The 15,828-nt window shown below is 41.9% G+C and overlaps 2 protein-coding genes across 8 annotated transcripts in view; one reads left to right on the top strand and one right to left on the bottom strand.

Annotated features, from left to right (window-relative positions):
- The window catches only part of piwil2 (piwi-like RNA-mediated gene silencing 2), a 126,859-nt gene extending 126,728 nt beyond the window's left edge, over positions 1–131 (bottom strand). For both annotated transcript variants that reach the window (XM_059961320.1, XM_059961374.1), the window contains exon 1: positions 11–131. The gene's annotated coding sequence lies outside the window, so the exon portion shown is untranslated. The remainder of the gene's footprint in view (positions 1–10) is intronic.
- Positions 132–2,678: 2,547 nt separating this feature from the next.
- Positions 2,679–15,828, top strand: part of dbnlb (drebrin-like b) — a 68,521-nt gene continuing 55,371 nt past the window's right edge. For all 6 annotated transcript variants that reach the window (XM_059961954.1, XM_059961774.1, XM_059961894.1 and 3 more), the window contains exon 1: positions 2,679–2,830. In XM_059961954.1, coding sequence (XP_059817937.1) covers positions 2,748–2,830 — 83 coding nt within the window. In that variant the 5' untranslated portion in view covers positions 2,679–2,747. The remainder of the gene's footprint in view (positions 2,831–15,828) is intronic.

The following is a 15,828-nucleotide window of genomic DNA, read 5'->3' as shown; positions in this document are numbered from 1 at the left end:
TCCAACTGACCCTTTCTCCCTGCAGCCTTTTGGGTGGGAATACACACACCAACCGACCAACCGGCCCTCCAATTAACCCCCAGACTCCGGGTCCTCTGCCCGCCACCTGAGCCCGCGACGCTCCGTGTGCGCATGCGTAGCCCCGTACGCCGGACGGCCCCTGAGCGTTCCCGCCCACTCTCGCGTCCTATTGGGCGTCGCTGCTGCCCCCCCCCCGACCTGTCTTGTTGGAGGGGATCTCCCTTCAATTTGAATTTCCCGCCCTCAGTTTCAATCTCGATTGGCTGCCGGGGCTGAGGCGTTTCATTCGCCATTCGTCGACGCGAGTGCCACTGAAACACGTCACGTAGGAGTGACGCCCGGCACGTGGGTCGCAGCTGAGCTGGCTGAAGCGACGTTCCAAGTAAATTGTATTATCAAAGTACATACCTATCACCATATGCCACGCTGGGAACACACACAACCCCGGGATTCATTTTCCTGTGGGCATACTCAGCAGATTTATTGAATATTGAGACAGGAGCAGGAGGAGGCCATTCACATCGAGTCTGCTCCGCCATTCAATTTTGGGTCGATCCAATTTTTCCAGTCATCCCCACTTCCCATACCCTTTGATACCCTGACTAATAAAGAACTTACCTATCTCTGTCTTAAATATGCCCAATGACTTGGTCTCCACAGCTGTGGAGGCAACAAGTTCCACAGATTTACCACCCTCTAACTGAAGTAATTTCTCTGCATTTCTGTTCTAAAGGGATGTCCTTCAATCCTGAAGTCGTACCCTCTTGTCCTAGAATCCCCAACCATGGTAAAGAACTTCGCCATATTTAATCTGCTCAGGCCTTTTAGCATTCAGAATGCTTCTATGAGATCCCCCCCCCCCCCCATTCTCCTGAACTCCAGGGACATTCCTCATACGGTAACCCTTGCACTCCTGGAATCATTGTCATGAATCTTCTCTGAACCCTCTCCAATGTCAGTATACCCTTTCTAAAATAAGGAGCTCAAAACTGCACACAATACTCCAAGTGTGGTCTCACGAGTACTTTATAAAACCTCAAAATCACATTCTGGCTCTTATATACCTCTAGAAATGAATGCTAACATTATATTCTCCTTCTTCACCACCAACTTAACCTGGAGGTTAACCTTTAGGGCATCCTGTACAATGACTCCCAAGTCCCCTTGCATCTCTGCATTTTGAGTTCTCTCCCCATCTAAATAATAGTCTGCCTGTTTATTTTTTCCACCAAAGTGCATAATATGCTTTCCAACATTGTATTTCATTTGCCACTTCTTTGCCTATTCCCCTAAACTATATAATTCTCTCTGCAGGCTATTTGTTTCCTCAACACTACCCGCTCCTCCAGCTATCTTTGTAATCATTGGCAAAGTTAACCACAAATCCATTAATCCCATGTTCCGAATCATTGACATACATTGTAAAAAGAAGCGGGCTCAATACCGACCCCTGTGGAACTCCACTGGTAACCGGCAGCCAGCCAGAATAGGATCTCTTTATTCCCACTCTCTGTTTTCTGCCAATCAGCCAATGCTCCACCCATACTAGTAACTCCCCTGTAATTCCATTGGCTCTTATCTTGTTAAGCAGCCTCATGTGCAGCACCTTGTCAAAGGCCTTCTAAAAATCCAAGTACAGTGTACCACAGCTACTGCATCTCCTTTGACTACCTTGCTTATAATTTCCTCAAAAAATTGTAGAGAGTTAGTCAGGCAGGATTTTCCTTTCATGTTGGTTTAGGCCTATCTTGTCATGTGCCTCCAGGTATTCCATAATCTCATCCCTAAGTGTACCATATAGCCTACTGTATACAATAACATAGGACTATTTTATGTCATAGTAACAGGTTACTGAGCATGCACTATTGGGCATGTATTGATCTGTATATATGTGTATAGTTTGATTTCAATTAGCAAAGGACACTGTTAATGTAGCTCCCTTAGTGATATTGTTGTGCAAACGGCCATATACACAACAAATTGGCGACGAGTTTAATGAACCTACATCATATCCACTGGACAGGACTGGAAGCCTATTCAAAGGAACTATCTCAGAGGAAATTCTGAAAGTGCTTTTCCCCTCAACACTGAGTGAAACACTTTCACCAACAAGACTGTATGCACCATCACCTTTTCAAGGTCACTTAGGAAACATGCAATATTTTCCTTCCAAATCTTACATCACTCATAAATTAGTGAGACAGCATAGAATGCTATATTTGATAGGGTACGTATCATTACATTTTCTTGCAATATTTATATGGTGGTAACGCGCGCGGTCTCAACTTTCTAACTGTAAACGTAAAAACGTAATAACATTCAGAAGTTTTGGAAAGTTCAAAAATTCAAAGTAAATGTATAATCAAAGTATGTATATGTTATCGTTTACTGTCTTGAGAGTAATTTTCTTGCAGGTATTTACAAGAAAAATACAACATTATATCATTAAATACAATAGAAATTTACAAGAGAATTTTGTATTAACACTGACAATCAATCAATGTGCAAAAGAAGACAAAGTGTGAAAATTAATTTTCTGTGGCAGCAGGGCCCTGAACTCTCTGTATGTTTGTAGGTATGGTCTAAAACGGCGCTTTCCAAACTCGGAAACTTTCGGCAGAGAACTGCGCACGCGTGAAGGAGAGCCGTGGCGGGCCGACGCATGCGCGGTGCGGGGCTCCCGGCCGGAAGCGGGTGCTGGTGCTGGTGCCTGAGTGCGAGGGGAGATGGCGGTGAACCTGAGCAGGAATGGGCCGGCGCTGCAGGCTGCCTACCGCGATGTGCTCAACGACAAGACGGCCACTGACTGGTGAGGGATAGACTCTGGGGTGTCTCCAGGTTGTCACTGACCGGATGCGGGTGGGGCTTGTAACCTGGCGGAGGTGCGGTCTGTTATCTTCTGCCCCACACTGGGGAGATCTTTCGATCCTTGTCTTTGCCCCTCCCCTGGGAAAGACTGTGGAACCCGCACTCCCCCACCCTGCGGAGAGCTTTTGACACCTGCCCTTCCGTCTCCCCGGGAAAGTCTGGTACCCGCTCTCCTCCACCCTGGGGAGAGCCGCTGGTATCCCCTCCCGACACCCGGGGAGAGCTTTTGACCCCTGTCCTTTCCCCTCCCCGGGGAAAGAATGTACAATGTCCGCCCTTCATCCTGGAGAGAGTTTTTGTCCTCCCTCCTCTGGGGAGAGTGTGCAAACCCCACCCTGGGAGATGTTTTGAGGCCTGCCCTTGCTCCTCTTATGGGGAGAGTTTATCAAAACCTCTCCTTTACCCTGGGGAGAGTATTTGACTTGTCCATCCCCCTCCCATGGGAGATTTTGTGGTCCCCCTCGCCCCACCCTGATGGGAGCTTTTGAGCTCTTTTGTTCCCCATCTCCTAGGGAGAGTGTCAAAACCTCTGCCCTCCCTCTAGGGAAGGCTTCTGCTCTTCCCCGTCTCCCCTCCTGGGAGGGCTTTTGCGTGTCTCTTCTTCTTCCCCCCCCCCCACCACCTCCCCTCTCCCAACCCCCACTGTTGAAAAGCTGCAAGCATCCTATCTTTCCCTCACCATGTTGCCCTTGGGCGAAGGTAAGCAGAATTCAAAGGGGCTTAGGTGCGCTGAGTGAATGGGCAATGCTGGTAAATGCAATCTAATCTGAAGCTGAAAACAAAAAAGGCTGCTGATGCTTCAGAAAAAAAAAGTCGGAAACACTCTGCAGGTCAGACTGCGTTTCTGGTAAAGAAACAAAATCAGCCTTTCAGATCAATAACCTGTTGTCAGAAGGAGACTAAAGATTCTGATTTATTTCTCACATACATTGAAGCATACAGTGTAATATGTCGTTTGAGTTGACAATCAACACCTGTGGACTGTCTGCAAGTGTCGTCACACATTCTGGCGGCAAAATGGCATGTCCACAAAATTCAGCAGAGCACAACAAGCGAGAAAGCAACTTCACCGAGAAAACGTCCCTTTCCTCCCACCCACCCGAGCACATACAGTCCTCTAACCACAGGGAAGTCTGCCTTCTGCCTCCAGTGGGCTGACAGATTTGCAGACACTGGACCTTCAGCTTCTGCAGTGGGCTTGCAGCTCATCACGCTGCAGAGAGGCAGGGAAGCTGGGCACTTGCATTAAACAAAAGAGATTCTGCAGATGCTGGAAGTCCGATGCAAGACACAAAATGCTGGAGGAACTCAGCCAGTCAGGCAGCATCTACGGAGAGGAATAAACTGGTCACATTTCAGGACTCAATAAGATTAGTGAGTGAGTGTATAGACAAAAGAATGCTGGGGTTGTGAAATGTCAATCAGGAAGACAGGTCAGGGTAGGCGTGTCCTCCATTTCTAGAGGAGAAAAAAAATCACAGGACAGCTTCGACCCCACTGAATGATCCCCTGGTGTGATAAAGTGCACTCTTGACCTCACAGGGTTACGATCTTGCACCTTGTTTAACTGCACTTTCTCTGTAGTTTTACACATTATTCTGCATTCTGTTGTTGTTTTTCCTTGTTCTGCCTGAACACACTGTAATGGTCAGATCTGTATGAACAGTATGTAAAACAAGTTCTTCACTATCTCAGTACATGTGGCAAGAATAATCACAGATGCAGACAGAAATCAAGTTACCTCACATTGTGGAATTCAGTGTTAAATCTAGAAAGCTAGGGTCTGCATGGTAGCTTAGTTTTTAAGCATAACACTATTAGAGTACCAGTGACCTGGATTCAATTCTTGTTGCTATCTAAGGAGTTTGTACATTCTCTGGGTACTCTGGTTTCCTCCCACATACTAAAAATGTTAGCATGAGTAAGTTCTGGGTACGTTATGTTGGCCCTGGAGGTGTGGCCACACTTGTGGGCTGCCCCCACTTGTGTTAACAACTATGTTAATCATTTACATAAATGACACATTTATCTGTGCTTTGATGAACATGTGACAGATAAAATAATCTTAAAATCTTAATCTCCGCTCAAGAAGGAACCTGGAGCCTAATAAATGGCAGTATAAATGGATTCTGTGTCATTGGAATGAGGGAAGTGTGGGCCTTCAAAGGGGTGGAGGGCATCAGAATTGGACAAGGAGGGGAAAGGAGAGATTGAAGGCAGGAAGCAATAAGTCAAGGGCCAGAGCTGGCTGAATCAAAAGGTCTACCAGAGCAGTCCTGTGTATGTGTTTTTGAGCAGGGGATAGCAGTGGGCAGTGTAGGACTGAAACACCATAAGGCTGGCCACTATGTGGTGAAGATCTAACAAAATGGGGTCCACAGCTGGGTGACCATGACCCCAGGATTTGGGCACCATGCTCCAAAGGGGCTGTAGAATAAGCTGTCTGTTGCCTCTGGGAGAGCTCAGTTCACAGAACCACAGCTGCTCTTGTCAGTGGGCTCTTGGTGAACGGAGTTCATGAGAGGGCATGTGAGAGACACCTTCTCCCCCACCCTCCCAAGCTTCTTTTTATCTCCATTGGCGCTTTGGGCAGCAATGAAAGTCCTCAGTCTCTGTCCTTACTGTCGCACACAGATATTGAAGGATTCTTCATTGCTGTTTCTGTAACTATTTTTTAGGGTTGTTAGCCCTGAGCTGAACCCCAAGATTGGAGGACCCTTGGAGGACGCACAGTCTGGCTTGTACCCTTTGACCTGTTTGGTATGGGTGCCCTTACCAAGAGCCAAACCCTACGACAAGGTTGTGGTCATCTTGGAAGTTTCCTTACATTTATGGCTCTTTATAGATCAGCTTGAATGGCCAGGGTCATGCATTTCTTATTTTGTATGCTCTTACGTTTTGACTGCAGGCTGGGTACTTCCCTTGAGGAAGAAAGGCAGGGAATTTAACACTAGAACTTCCTGGATGATCATAATGAAAATAGAAGTTTTTTATTGCATAAAAAACAAACTGAAAAGGGGAATTTCAGAGAGGAAGTGGAAAAAGACGCAAGATAAGTTTGTCAGAAAGTGAAAGGGGTTCCAAATGACTTTCTAGATTGTGAGAACGTAGATCTTCAAAAGAGCCTGGACTGATCTGGGACGAATGGTAAATTCACTCATGGAGGGAGAAAATGTGGATGAGGTACTCGTTCAGCACTCTGCCCTACACTGGCAAAGAAGAATGTAACTGGGATTCTGGATGGGCTAAAATTTAACAGTAGCTATCTGCACTTAATAGATGAATTACCTGGTGGGGTAGATATAAACTAGCTTACTAAATGCAGTTGACTACTTCAAAACATCTTCAGCTTCAGACAAAAACAGAAGTCCAGAGGAACTCAGCAGGCCTGGCAGCATCTACGGAGGGGAATAAACAGTCAACGTTTCTGGCTGAGGTCCTTCATTACTAGAAAGGAAGGGAGAAGAAGCCTGAATAAGGTTGGGGGGGGAGGGAAGGAGTGCAACCTCTTCTTTATTTATTGACATACAGCCTGGAATGGGCTCTTTTGGCCGCTCAAACCAAGCCACCCAGCAATCCCTTGATATCCTAGCCTAATTATGGGACTGTGAGAGGAAACCCATGCGGTCATGGGGAGATAATACAAGCTCCTTACAGGCAGTGACAGGAATTGAACTCATGTCTCTGGTTCTGTAAAGTGTTGTGGTAACCACTATGCTACTGGTCACTTGCCAACATTGTGCAGCTTCTCTCCCCTACCTTATTCTGGCATCTCCCCCCCCCCCCCCACACCTTTCCAGTTCTGATGAAGGATCTCTATTCTAAATGTTGACTGTTTATTCCCTCTTCATATATGCTACCTGACCTGCTGAGTTCCTCCAGCATTTTGTGTGTGTCGCTCAGCTTCAAACATGGTACCTGATGTACTGAAAATTGCAAACTTTATTTACTTGTTCTAAAGGTTGGTGTAGGACTAAAACACAAGCCAGTAGGGGAACGTTATAGAAACAACATTGAGTGCAACATTAGCACAATTGGTTTTGATTCAAGAAAGTCACAACGGATTGTTAAAAGCAAGTTACAAAAGTTTTTGAACAGAGGAGATAATGAGGAAGGTGTGGTTGATGAAATAAGTGTGGATTTGCAAGCAGTATTTGGTTAAGTTCTTTGTACAAGAGCGCAGCCACCGAATAAACTGGCCTGTAGCAGTGTGAGCAGAAAATCGATGAAGTGGGAGGAAACGGTAGTAGTGAGTTTGTTTATCAGCCTCAGGAATTGTGCACCAAGGCTCCCCAGGGTTTGGTACGATGCCACTACTGGCACAGTACAATGGTGGTTAGCACTAGCACCATTAACTGTGCTAGTGATCACCGAATGGTATTTGATTCCAACCATTGTCTGTAAGGAGATTGTTCGTTCTCTCTGTGACAGCATACATTTCTTCCAGGTGCTCTGGTTTCTTCCCATATTCTAAAGATTTCTACGTAGGGTTAGAGAGAGTTAGTGAGTTGTGGACATGCTATGATGACATTTGCAGGCTGCCCCAGGCACAATCCTTATTGATCATTGACACAAGTTGATGCATTCCACTGTATCTTTTGATAAATCGATGCATATGTGACAAATAAAGCTAATTGTCTGTTCTTTATCCTGTTTGTGTGTGTGATGTATATGCTTATCTGTATTGTGGGCAAATACCAAATTTACAGATAATACAATTCTTGGGGTCAGAGTAGCGAGAAATTAAAGGATATAGACAGGTTGTTTGAATGGACAGCCAGCTATCGAATGAAATTCACAGAGAAATGTAAAGTGCTTGAAGTTCAAAGTACATTTATTATCAAAGTATGTGTACATTATACAACCTTGAGACTTGTCTCCTTGCAGGAAGCCACAAAACAAAGAAAGGAAAACCTGTTTTTTTAAAAGAAAAGGCCATCAAGTACCCAAATGTGCAGTAGGGAAAAAAAAATCGTGCAAACAATAAAAGTAACCAAATAACATTCAGAATGGAATCTCGTGAAAATGAGCCCACAGCCACAAAACCAATCATCACTGCAGCCGATGTGAGAGCCGATTACAGGCCACAGCCTCAGTTCAGTGCAAAGATGAGTGAATCTCGTGGAGCAGCGAGCTGAACTGGCATGTCCCTTGCCGCTGACACCATGAGCTTTTTAATCTGGTCCAGTGCTTAAATCGTTCAAACTTCGGGTCATTCCTCACCCTTGGTTACAGGCCCTGCCATTTCGATTTGCTCTCGGGCCATGGCCCAGCCGCTTCCATACCCAACCTTTCCAACTCAGTTGGGTGCTGAAATCGATCAAACCTCTGGTCTTTCCTTGCTCTCGGGCCCGATTCCCACTGCCTCAACTCTGCCTTGCCTCCACTCACCTCACTTTGGTTCTGCCACATCAAATTGCCTGCAAGTCTGGTCCTGCAATGGAAAAAAATGGCTCATTCCCTGCTGTCAGGCCCAGGACAAAGTGTTGCATCTTTGTCAGAATCATGGGAAGGGCCACAATAAATTAAAGGGTGTAATTCTCAAGGGAATACAGGAACTAAGAGATCTGTTGAAATTGACAGAAGTTGAAAAGGTGGTTAAAAATGTTTTGGGGATCCTGGGCTTTATAAACAATTAAATAAGAATGCAAGAAAGTAAGTAGTGATTTTATTTTTTGCAAAATGGTTCAAAGAATTTTTTTTTAATTAGTTTTTCAAAACATTTTACAAATTAAAAACCCCAAATCCCAATGAGGAACATTAATACAGTGCAAAATTAAGCATACAATGACAATATGCTACAAAGGAAGAGAATTTAGCAAAAAAAAAGCACCTAAACTAAAGACAAGTAAGCTTAGTGTCCTCCCCAAGCCCCACAACACAAAAAACAACAGCAACTCCCTCCAGACCAACCACAACACAATATAGAGAGTATAAGTCAGGACAGCCAAACTCCCAGACTGTGAATACACTCAGCAACAGAGGATAATAATGCCTTCTACCAGAAAAAAAAAGGAGCTGAAAGCAAGGGACCGAAAAGAAAAAAAAAACCCTAGCCAAGAGGAAGGTTATGAAAGTACTCGATAAAAGGTCCCCAGACCTTATGGAACTTTAGATCCGAATTGAGAACTGAATAATGAATTTTTTCGAGGTCCAAGCAGGCCATGATGTCGTTAGGCCATTGAGCATGAGTGGGCGGGGCAACATCTCTCCATCTGAGGAGGATCAAGCGTCTAGCCAGGAGAGAGGCAAAGGATAATAGTCGGCATTTGGTCGGACCCAGACATAAATCTGTCTCGCCCCAAAAACCGAACAGGGCAATTAAGGGGTTTGGTTCTAGGTGCTGATTCAGAATACACGATAACATAGTGAAGACATCTTTCCAGAATTTCTCCAGGCTAGGACAGAACCAGTGCATATGGATGAGAGAGGCCTCGCCCCTCTTGCATTTATCTTTTCTTTTTCAATTTTTTTATTGATTTTCATATATACATATAAAAAAACATAACATAATAATGAGTAAATTATGAATACAATAGACTTGAAATCACGTTGATAATAAGATAACAGTATCCTATTAAACATCAGCAAAAAAAATACCTTAATCAATCAAGTCCATATGATTATATATGAAAAAAAACAAAAATAACCATTAAAAGAGAAAAAAAAAATTGAAAATATGTGAAAAAAATATATATTAAGAAAAATAAAACACTAAACTAAACTAACATGGGCAATAATAATAGTTTACAAGTATATGATAGTGTCAGCAAACTCCGGAACTCCATACCTGAACATGAATAAGCAGAGAGAAGGTCTGGAAAAGGCCAAATTAATTCATATGAAAATGTCGAATAAACGGTCTCCAAGTTTCTTCAAATTTAATTGATGAGTCAAAAATAGTGCTTCTAATTTTTTCCAGGCTCAGATAAGAAATAGTTTGAGAAAGCCACTGAAACGTGGTAGGAGGGTTTACTTCTTTCCAATTTTGTAATATAGACCTTCTGGCCATTAATGTTACAAAAGCAATCATTCGTCTGATTGAAGGGGAAAACTGATTACCATCTTCATTTGGTATGCCAAAAATTGCAGTAATAAAATGAGGTTGTAAATCTATATTCCAAATTGAGGAAATAGTAGTAAATATGTCCTTCCAGTAATTATGTAAAGTGGGACATGACCAAAACATATGGGTCAATGAGGCCACTTCTGAATGACTTCTGTCACATTGAGGGTTAATATGAGAATAGAATCGAGCAAGTTTATCTTTAGACATATGAGCTCTATGTACAATTTTAAATTGTATTAAAGCATGTTTAGCACATATAGAAGAAGAATTAACCATTTGCAAAATTTTTTCCCATTTATCTGTTGATATATTATATCGAAGTTCTTTTTCCCATTCTTGTTTAATTCTAACTGATATTTCTGGTTGTATCTTCATAATCATATTATAAATAAAAGCTACTAATCCCTTCTGACAAGGGTTTAAGGTAAAAATCAAATATGTAAAGTCCACTAAAGTTGAATTAGGAAAAGATGGTAAAACTTTATGTAAGAAATTTCTAATTTGTAAATATCTGAAAAAATTAGATTTAGGTAATTCAAATTTGTTGGAAAGTTGGTCAAATGACATCAAAGTATCTTCAAAAAAGAGATCACGAAAACATTTTATACCTTTCCTTTTCCATATGTTAAAAGCTTGATCTGTCCAAGAGGGTTTGAAAAAGAAATTAAGTAAGATAGGGCTATCAAGAACAAAGTTTTTCAAAGTAAAAAACTTACGAAATTGAAACCAAATTCGTAATGTATGTTTAATAACAGGATTAGATATTTGTTTATTAAATTTAACTAAATCAGCAGGAAGACAAGAACCAAGAACAGAGAATAGAGAATATCCCTTTACCTCATTACATTCCAAATTTACCCACTGTGGGTACAATGGTGAATCCAAATCTAGTTTCCAATACATTAAATTATGAATATTATTTGCCCAATAATAATATCTAAAGTTAGGTAAAGCTAAACCACCATCTTTTTTAGATTTTTGTAATTGCTTTTTACTTAACCTAGGGTTTTTATTTTGCCACACAAATGAGGAAATTTTTGAATCAATGTTATCAAAAAAAGATTTAGAAATAAAAACTGGTAAGGCTTGAAATAAGTATAAAAATTTCGGTAAAATCATCTTTTTAATAGCATTAATCCGACCAATTAATGATAAAAACAAAGGAGACCACTTGCATTTATCATAGAGTGGACTAACGCTAGGGTAGAATCGAGATAGTTTAGATTTAGACGTATGGGCTCTATGAACAATCTTAAACTGTAAAAGGCAATGGTGAGCACAAAGAGAGGTTGAGTTAACCGATTTGAGAACTGAATCCCAGCTCTCCTCAGATAAGGAGATATTTAAATCCTGCTCCCAGGCCATTTTGATTTTATCCATGGGGGCCCGTCATAAGGCCGCTAGTTTATCTCGGATGATTGATATTAAGCCTTTACCTAGTGGATTCATGGAAAGAAATAGGTCCATAGCATTTTTCGCAGGCATTTCAGGAAAGTTAGGAATTAAAGGAGCAATAAAGTGTCGTATTTGGAGATATCTGAAAAAATGAGCATTGGGCAGATTGAACTTAACAGAGAGCTGCTGAAAAGAAGTGAAGCGATTATCAATGAAAAGATCTTCAAAATGTCTAATGCCCTTCCTATACCAAACCTGGAATGCTGAATCGTATGTAGCAGGTAAAAAAAGGTGATTATGAGCAATAGGGCTGGAAACTGAAAACCCCTGGAAACCATAGCATTTCCTGATCTGAGCCCATATACGCAAAGTGTCTAACAAGAGGATTAGCTATTGATCTGGGCAGACTACTAGGGAGTGCAGAGCCAAGAAGTGCAGAGATAGATAATTCTTTGGTGGAGCTCAGCTTCATCGCCACCCAGTTAGGGCACTCAGGTTGGCCGTGGAAGAAAGACCAGAAGGTAGCACAACGTGTATTAGCTGCCCAATAATATAAACGAAAGTTAGGTAAAGCCATGCCACCCTCTTTCTTAGATTTTTGGAGATGGATTTTATTAATTCTAGAGCACTTAATCTGCCACAGATATGACAAAATAATAGAGACTAAGGAATCAAAAAAAGATTTAGGAATAAAAATTGGGATAGATTGAAATAGGTATAAAAATTTGGGGAGAACATACATTTTAACAACATTAATACGACCTACCAAAGACATAGATAGACGTGACCATTGTACCAATCTCTGTTTTATAGCATATGAAAGGTTGGCAAAGTTTTTATGAAAGAGATCTTTAAACTTCCTTGTGACTGTAATTCCAAGATAAGTAAATTGATTATGGACTACTTTAAAAGGGAGATCATGAAATGTTAGTTCTTGTGCTTCTTTATTAATTGGGAGAAGTTCACTCTTATGTAAATTAAGTTTATAGCCAGAGATCTGGCTAAACTGGTCAAGAAGTGAAAACATTAGAGGTAAGGATGTAGACGGATTTGAGAGAAAGAGTAATAAGTCATCAGCATAGAGAGAAACTTTATGCTCAACACCCCCTCTCCAAATCCCAGTCAGTTCAGGGCAGTTTCGAAATGCTATCGCCAGAGGTTCCATAGCCAGATCAAAGAGAAAGAGACTTAAGGGGCATCCCTGGCGGGTGCCACGTTTGAGATTAAATACTTGGGATTTCTGAAAATTGGTTAAAACAGAGGCAGTAGGACACAGGTACAGCAATTGGAATTCAAAGAAAATTTGTTAACAAAGTGCATGTATGTCTCCATGTACAACCCTGAGATTTATTTTCTTGTGAGCATACTCAATAAATCCATAATAGAAAAATAACCATAATAGAATCCATGGAAGAACTTGGGTGTTCAACCAGTGTGCAAAGGACTAGTTGTGCAAGCAGAAAAAGTAAATGTCAAGTAAAACCCAAGAACATGAAATAAAGAGTGTTTGAAAGTGAGTCCATTGGTTGTGGGAACATTTCAAAGTGTGGGCAAGTGAACTTAAGTGAAGTTATCCGCTCTGGTTTAAGAGCCTGATGGCTGAGGAGTCATTACTGTTCCTGAACCTGGTGGTGTGGGACCTGATGGTCGAGGGGTAATAACTGTTCCTGAACCTGGTGGTGTGGGACCTGATGGTTGAGGAGTCATTACTGTTCCTGAACCTGGTGGTGTGGGACCTGATGGTTGAGGGGTAATAACTGTACCTGAACCTGGTGGTGTGGGACCTGATGGTTGTGGGGTAATAACTGTTCCTGAAGCTGGTGGTGTGGGACCTGATGGTTGAGGGGTAATAACTGCTCCTGAACCTGGTGGTGTGGGACCTGATGGGTGAGGGGTAATAACTGTTCCTGAACCTGGTGGTGTGGGACCTGATGGTTGAGGGGTAATAACTGTTCCTGAACCTGGTGGTGTAGGACCTGATGGCTGAGGAGTCATTACTGTTCCTGAACCTGATGGTGTGCGACCTGATGGTTGAGGGGTAATAGCTATTCCTGAACCTGGAGGTGTGGGACCTGATGGTTGAGGGGTAATAACTGTTCCTGAACCTGGTGGTGTAGGACCTGATGATTGAGGGGTAATAACTGTTCCTGAACCTTGTGGTGTGGGACCTGATGGTTGTAGAGTAACAACTGTTCCTGAACCTGGTGGTTTGACTCCTGAAGCTCCTGTACCTTTCTTCATGATGGCAGCAGTGAGAAGAGAGTGTGTTCTTGATGATGGATAATACTTCCCTGTGATATCACATCGTGTCGATGTCATTGGGGTATTGTATCCAGTCATGGTCGCCACAAGTTATGAAAGATATGAAAGCTCTACAGAGAGGGTGCAGCCAAGATTCCAGGGAGGATGAATTTGTTTTTGTTATAAAGATTAATCAGAATAACTTGAGTTTATTCTGGAACAGAGGAGGTTGATGAAATATTTGTGAAGGATGTTCCCAAACGCAGAGTCAAGGACCTGACTATGGATGTGGGCTGAAGTGTAAATGGAAGTAGGAGATGCAAAGGACAGAACAGAAGTTGAGCAAAACAATGAAAAGTTACACAAAGAAAACCTCTGTGGATTGAGTATTTAGGTCTGAACTGCACTGCTTGTAGGAACATTCAGAAGTAAGCAAGAAATCTGAAAGGGAAGACTGGTTTCTTAAATTTAAACTATCTTTTCAAATGTTAATTGGCAGGTTAATTATTTTGAACTACACTCCAAGACTGTGGAACTCGATACCTGAAACTACAAGGGATGCAGACTCAGTTGGCACTTTTAACACCAAATCAAAACCTTTTTATTTATTCTTGCTTTTAACTAACATCTTGTTGTCTTTTATTTTCATGATTGTACTTTATTGCATTGTAAAACACTTTGAGCTACAACGTCCGTATGAAAAGTGGTCTATAAGTAAGTTATTCTTGTTAATGTTGGCAGGCAATAGGGGGATGCCGGGAATGGGACTGGTTGATTACCATTACAGGTAGCAAGTACAAACCAAAGGGCTAAGTGGTTCCCTCCACATTGTAACCATGTGAAATGTAAGCTGTCTCTGATCTGGAGTTTGGGGTGGGTGCATGGTTGTTTTTGGATGGGAGGTTGGTGAGGAGGGGGGCGGCAGCAGTGAGCTGGGTGTAATTGGGAATTCTAAAGCCATGGGCATGAACCCGTGTGGCTTCTCTGTAAGCAGGGTTAGCGTTCTGGTACCAGTTGCTCTGTGTCTCTAGTATGGTTACAGCAACATAACCAGAGATATTGGAATCCCTGGGTTGATGTTAAACTTATTTAGATTTGGTCGTTCATAAAATTCCTGACAATTATATGCTTGATCTGACTTTAAAGAATGTGTGTGAAGAAGAGACTGGAACAATTAACCAAACAGGGAGGGTAGCAGTATTCTCTGTAGTTTGTTTAATACCTGTGCGGACCAGCCATTGGTCTGAGCAGAGCATTTTCACATGGCCTGAAAACTTCTGCACTTTAAATGTTTTTTTTGTAATATATTCAGGATATTTAGAACGCAAATTGAAAAATCACATACTTTTCATTTTATGTGTTAATTAAAAGGTATAACGAAATACTGTAAAACAAAAAATATCCTTCATGTTTCATAAACTTTTAAACTTTTAACAGCATCAGCAGGCGAACAGTTTATTAACAATGAACTACTGGCTTCCATTCTGTGTTTATTGTTACTATTTGTAAGTGTTGTAACTTGAAACAGTGACAATGTAAATACATTGAAGCTCTAAAATGTTTCAAAGTGTTCAACGTTCAATGTTTCAAATGTGTCTGTTTATTATTTAGAAAGTCTATCTTTACATTTATTAACACATTAATTACAGAGAATTTCATAATATTTAGGTAATTTTAAAATTATGTTAACATTACATAAAAGAAAGTTCCAGCTGTGCGGCAACAAGAGCTATGTGTATGGGAACAGTGGAGGGAGGAGAAAGGATGCATGTGAATCATGTGATTGCACCTCCATTAGAGCAAAACCTGGAATTGAAATGCATCAAAGTTGGAAATGAGCAACTACTTGGTCAGTTGGTTCATTGCCGCTTGCAGCGAGCTGCAGTGAGAAACTTGCAAGCTCTTCGTACAGATCAGTTCACTACATAGCGCATCAAGGCCAAGTATGGTCTAACAACAACACTGCAGAATATAGTGTCACCGGTACAGAGGACGTGCAGTGCGCGTAGACAAAAAGTTGCAAGGCCACAACAAAGAGTAAATTGTGAGATGAAGAATCCGTCATTTTGCGACAGAGAGACAGAAACTATCCTTGAGCCTGGTGGTATGTGCTTTCAGGCTTTGGTAATTTTTGCCTGATGGGATTGGGGAGAAGAGAGAATGTCAGAAGTGATTGTGATCATTCATAATGCTGGCTGCTTTACTGAGGCAGAAGGAAGTGGAGACCGTGTCGA

This window comes from Hypanus sabinus, chromosome 1 (assembly GCF_030144855.1).
Source record: "Hypanus sabinus isolate sHypSab1 chromosome 1, sHypSab1.hap1, whole genome shotgun sequence".
In the NCBI taxonomy this organism is placed as follows: Eukaryota; Metazoa; Chordata; class Chondrichthyes; order Myliobatiformes; family Dasyatidae; genus Hypanus; species Hypanus sabinus.
Note: the sequence above shows the minus strand (reverse complement) of the source record. Positions and strands in the feature narration are given on the sequence as shown.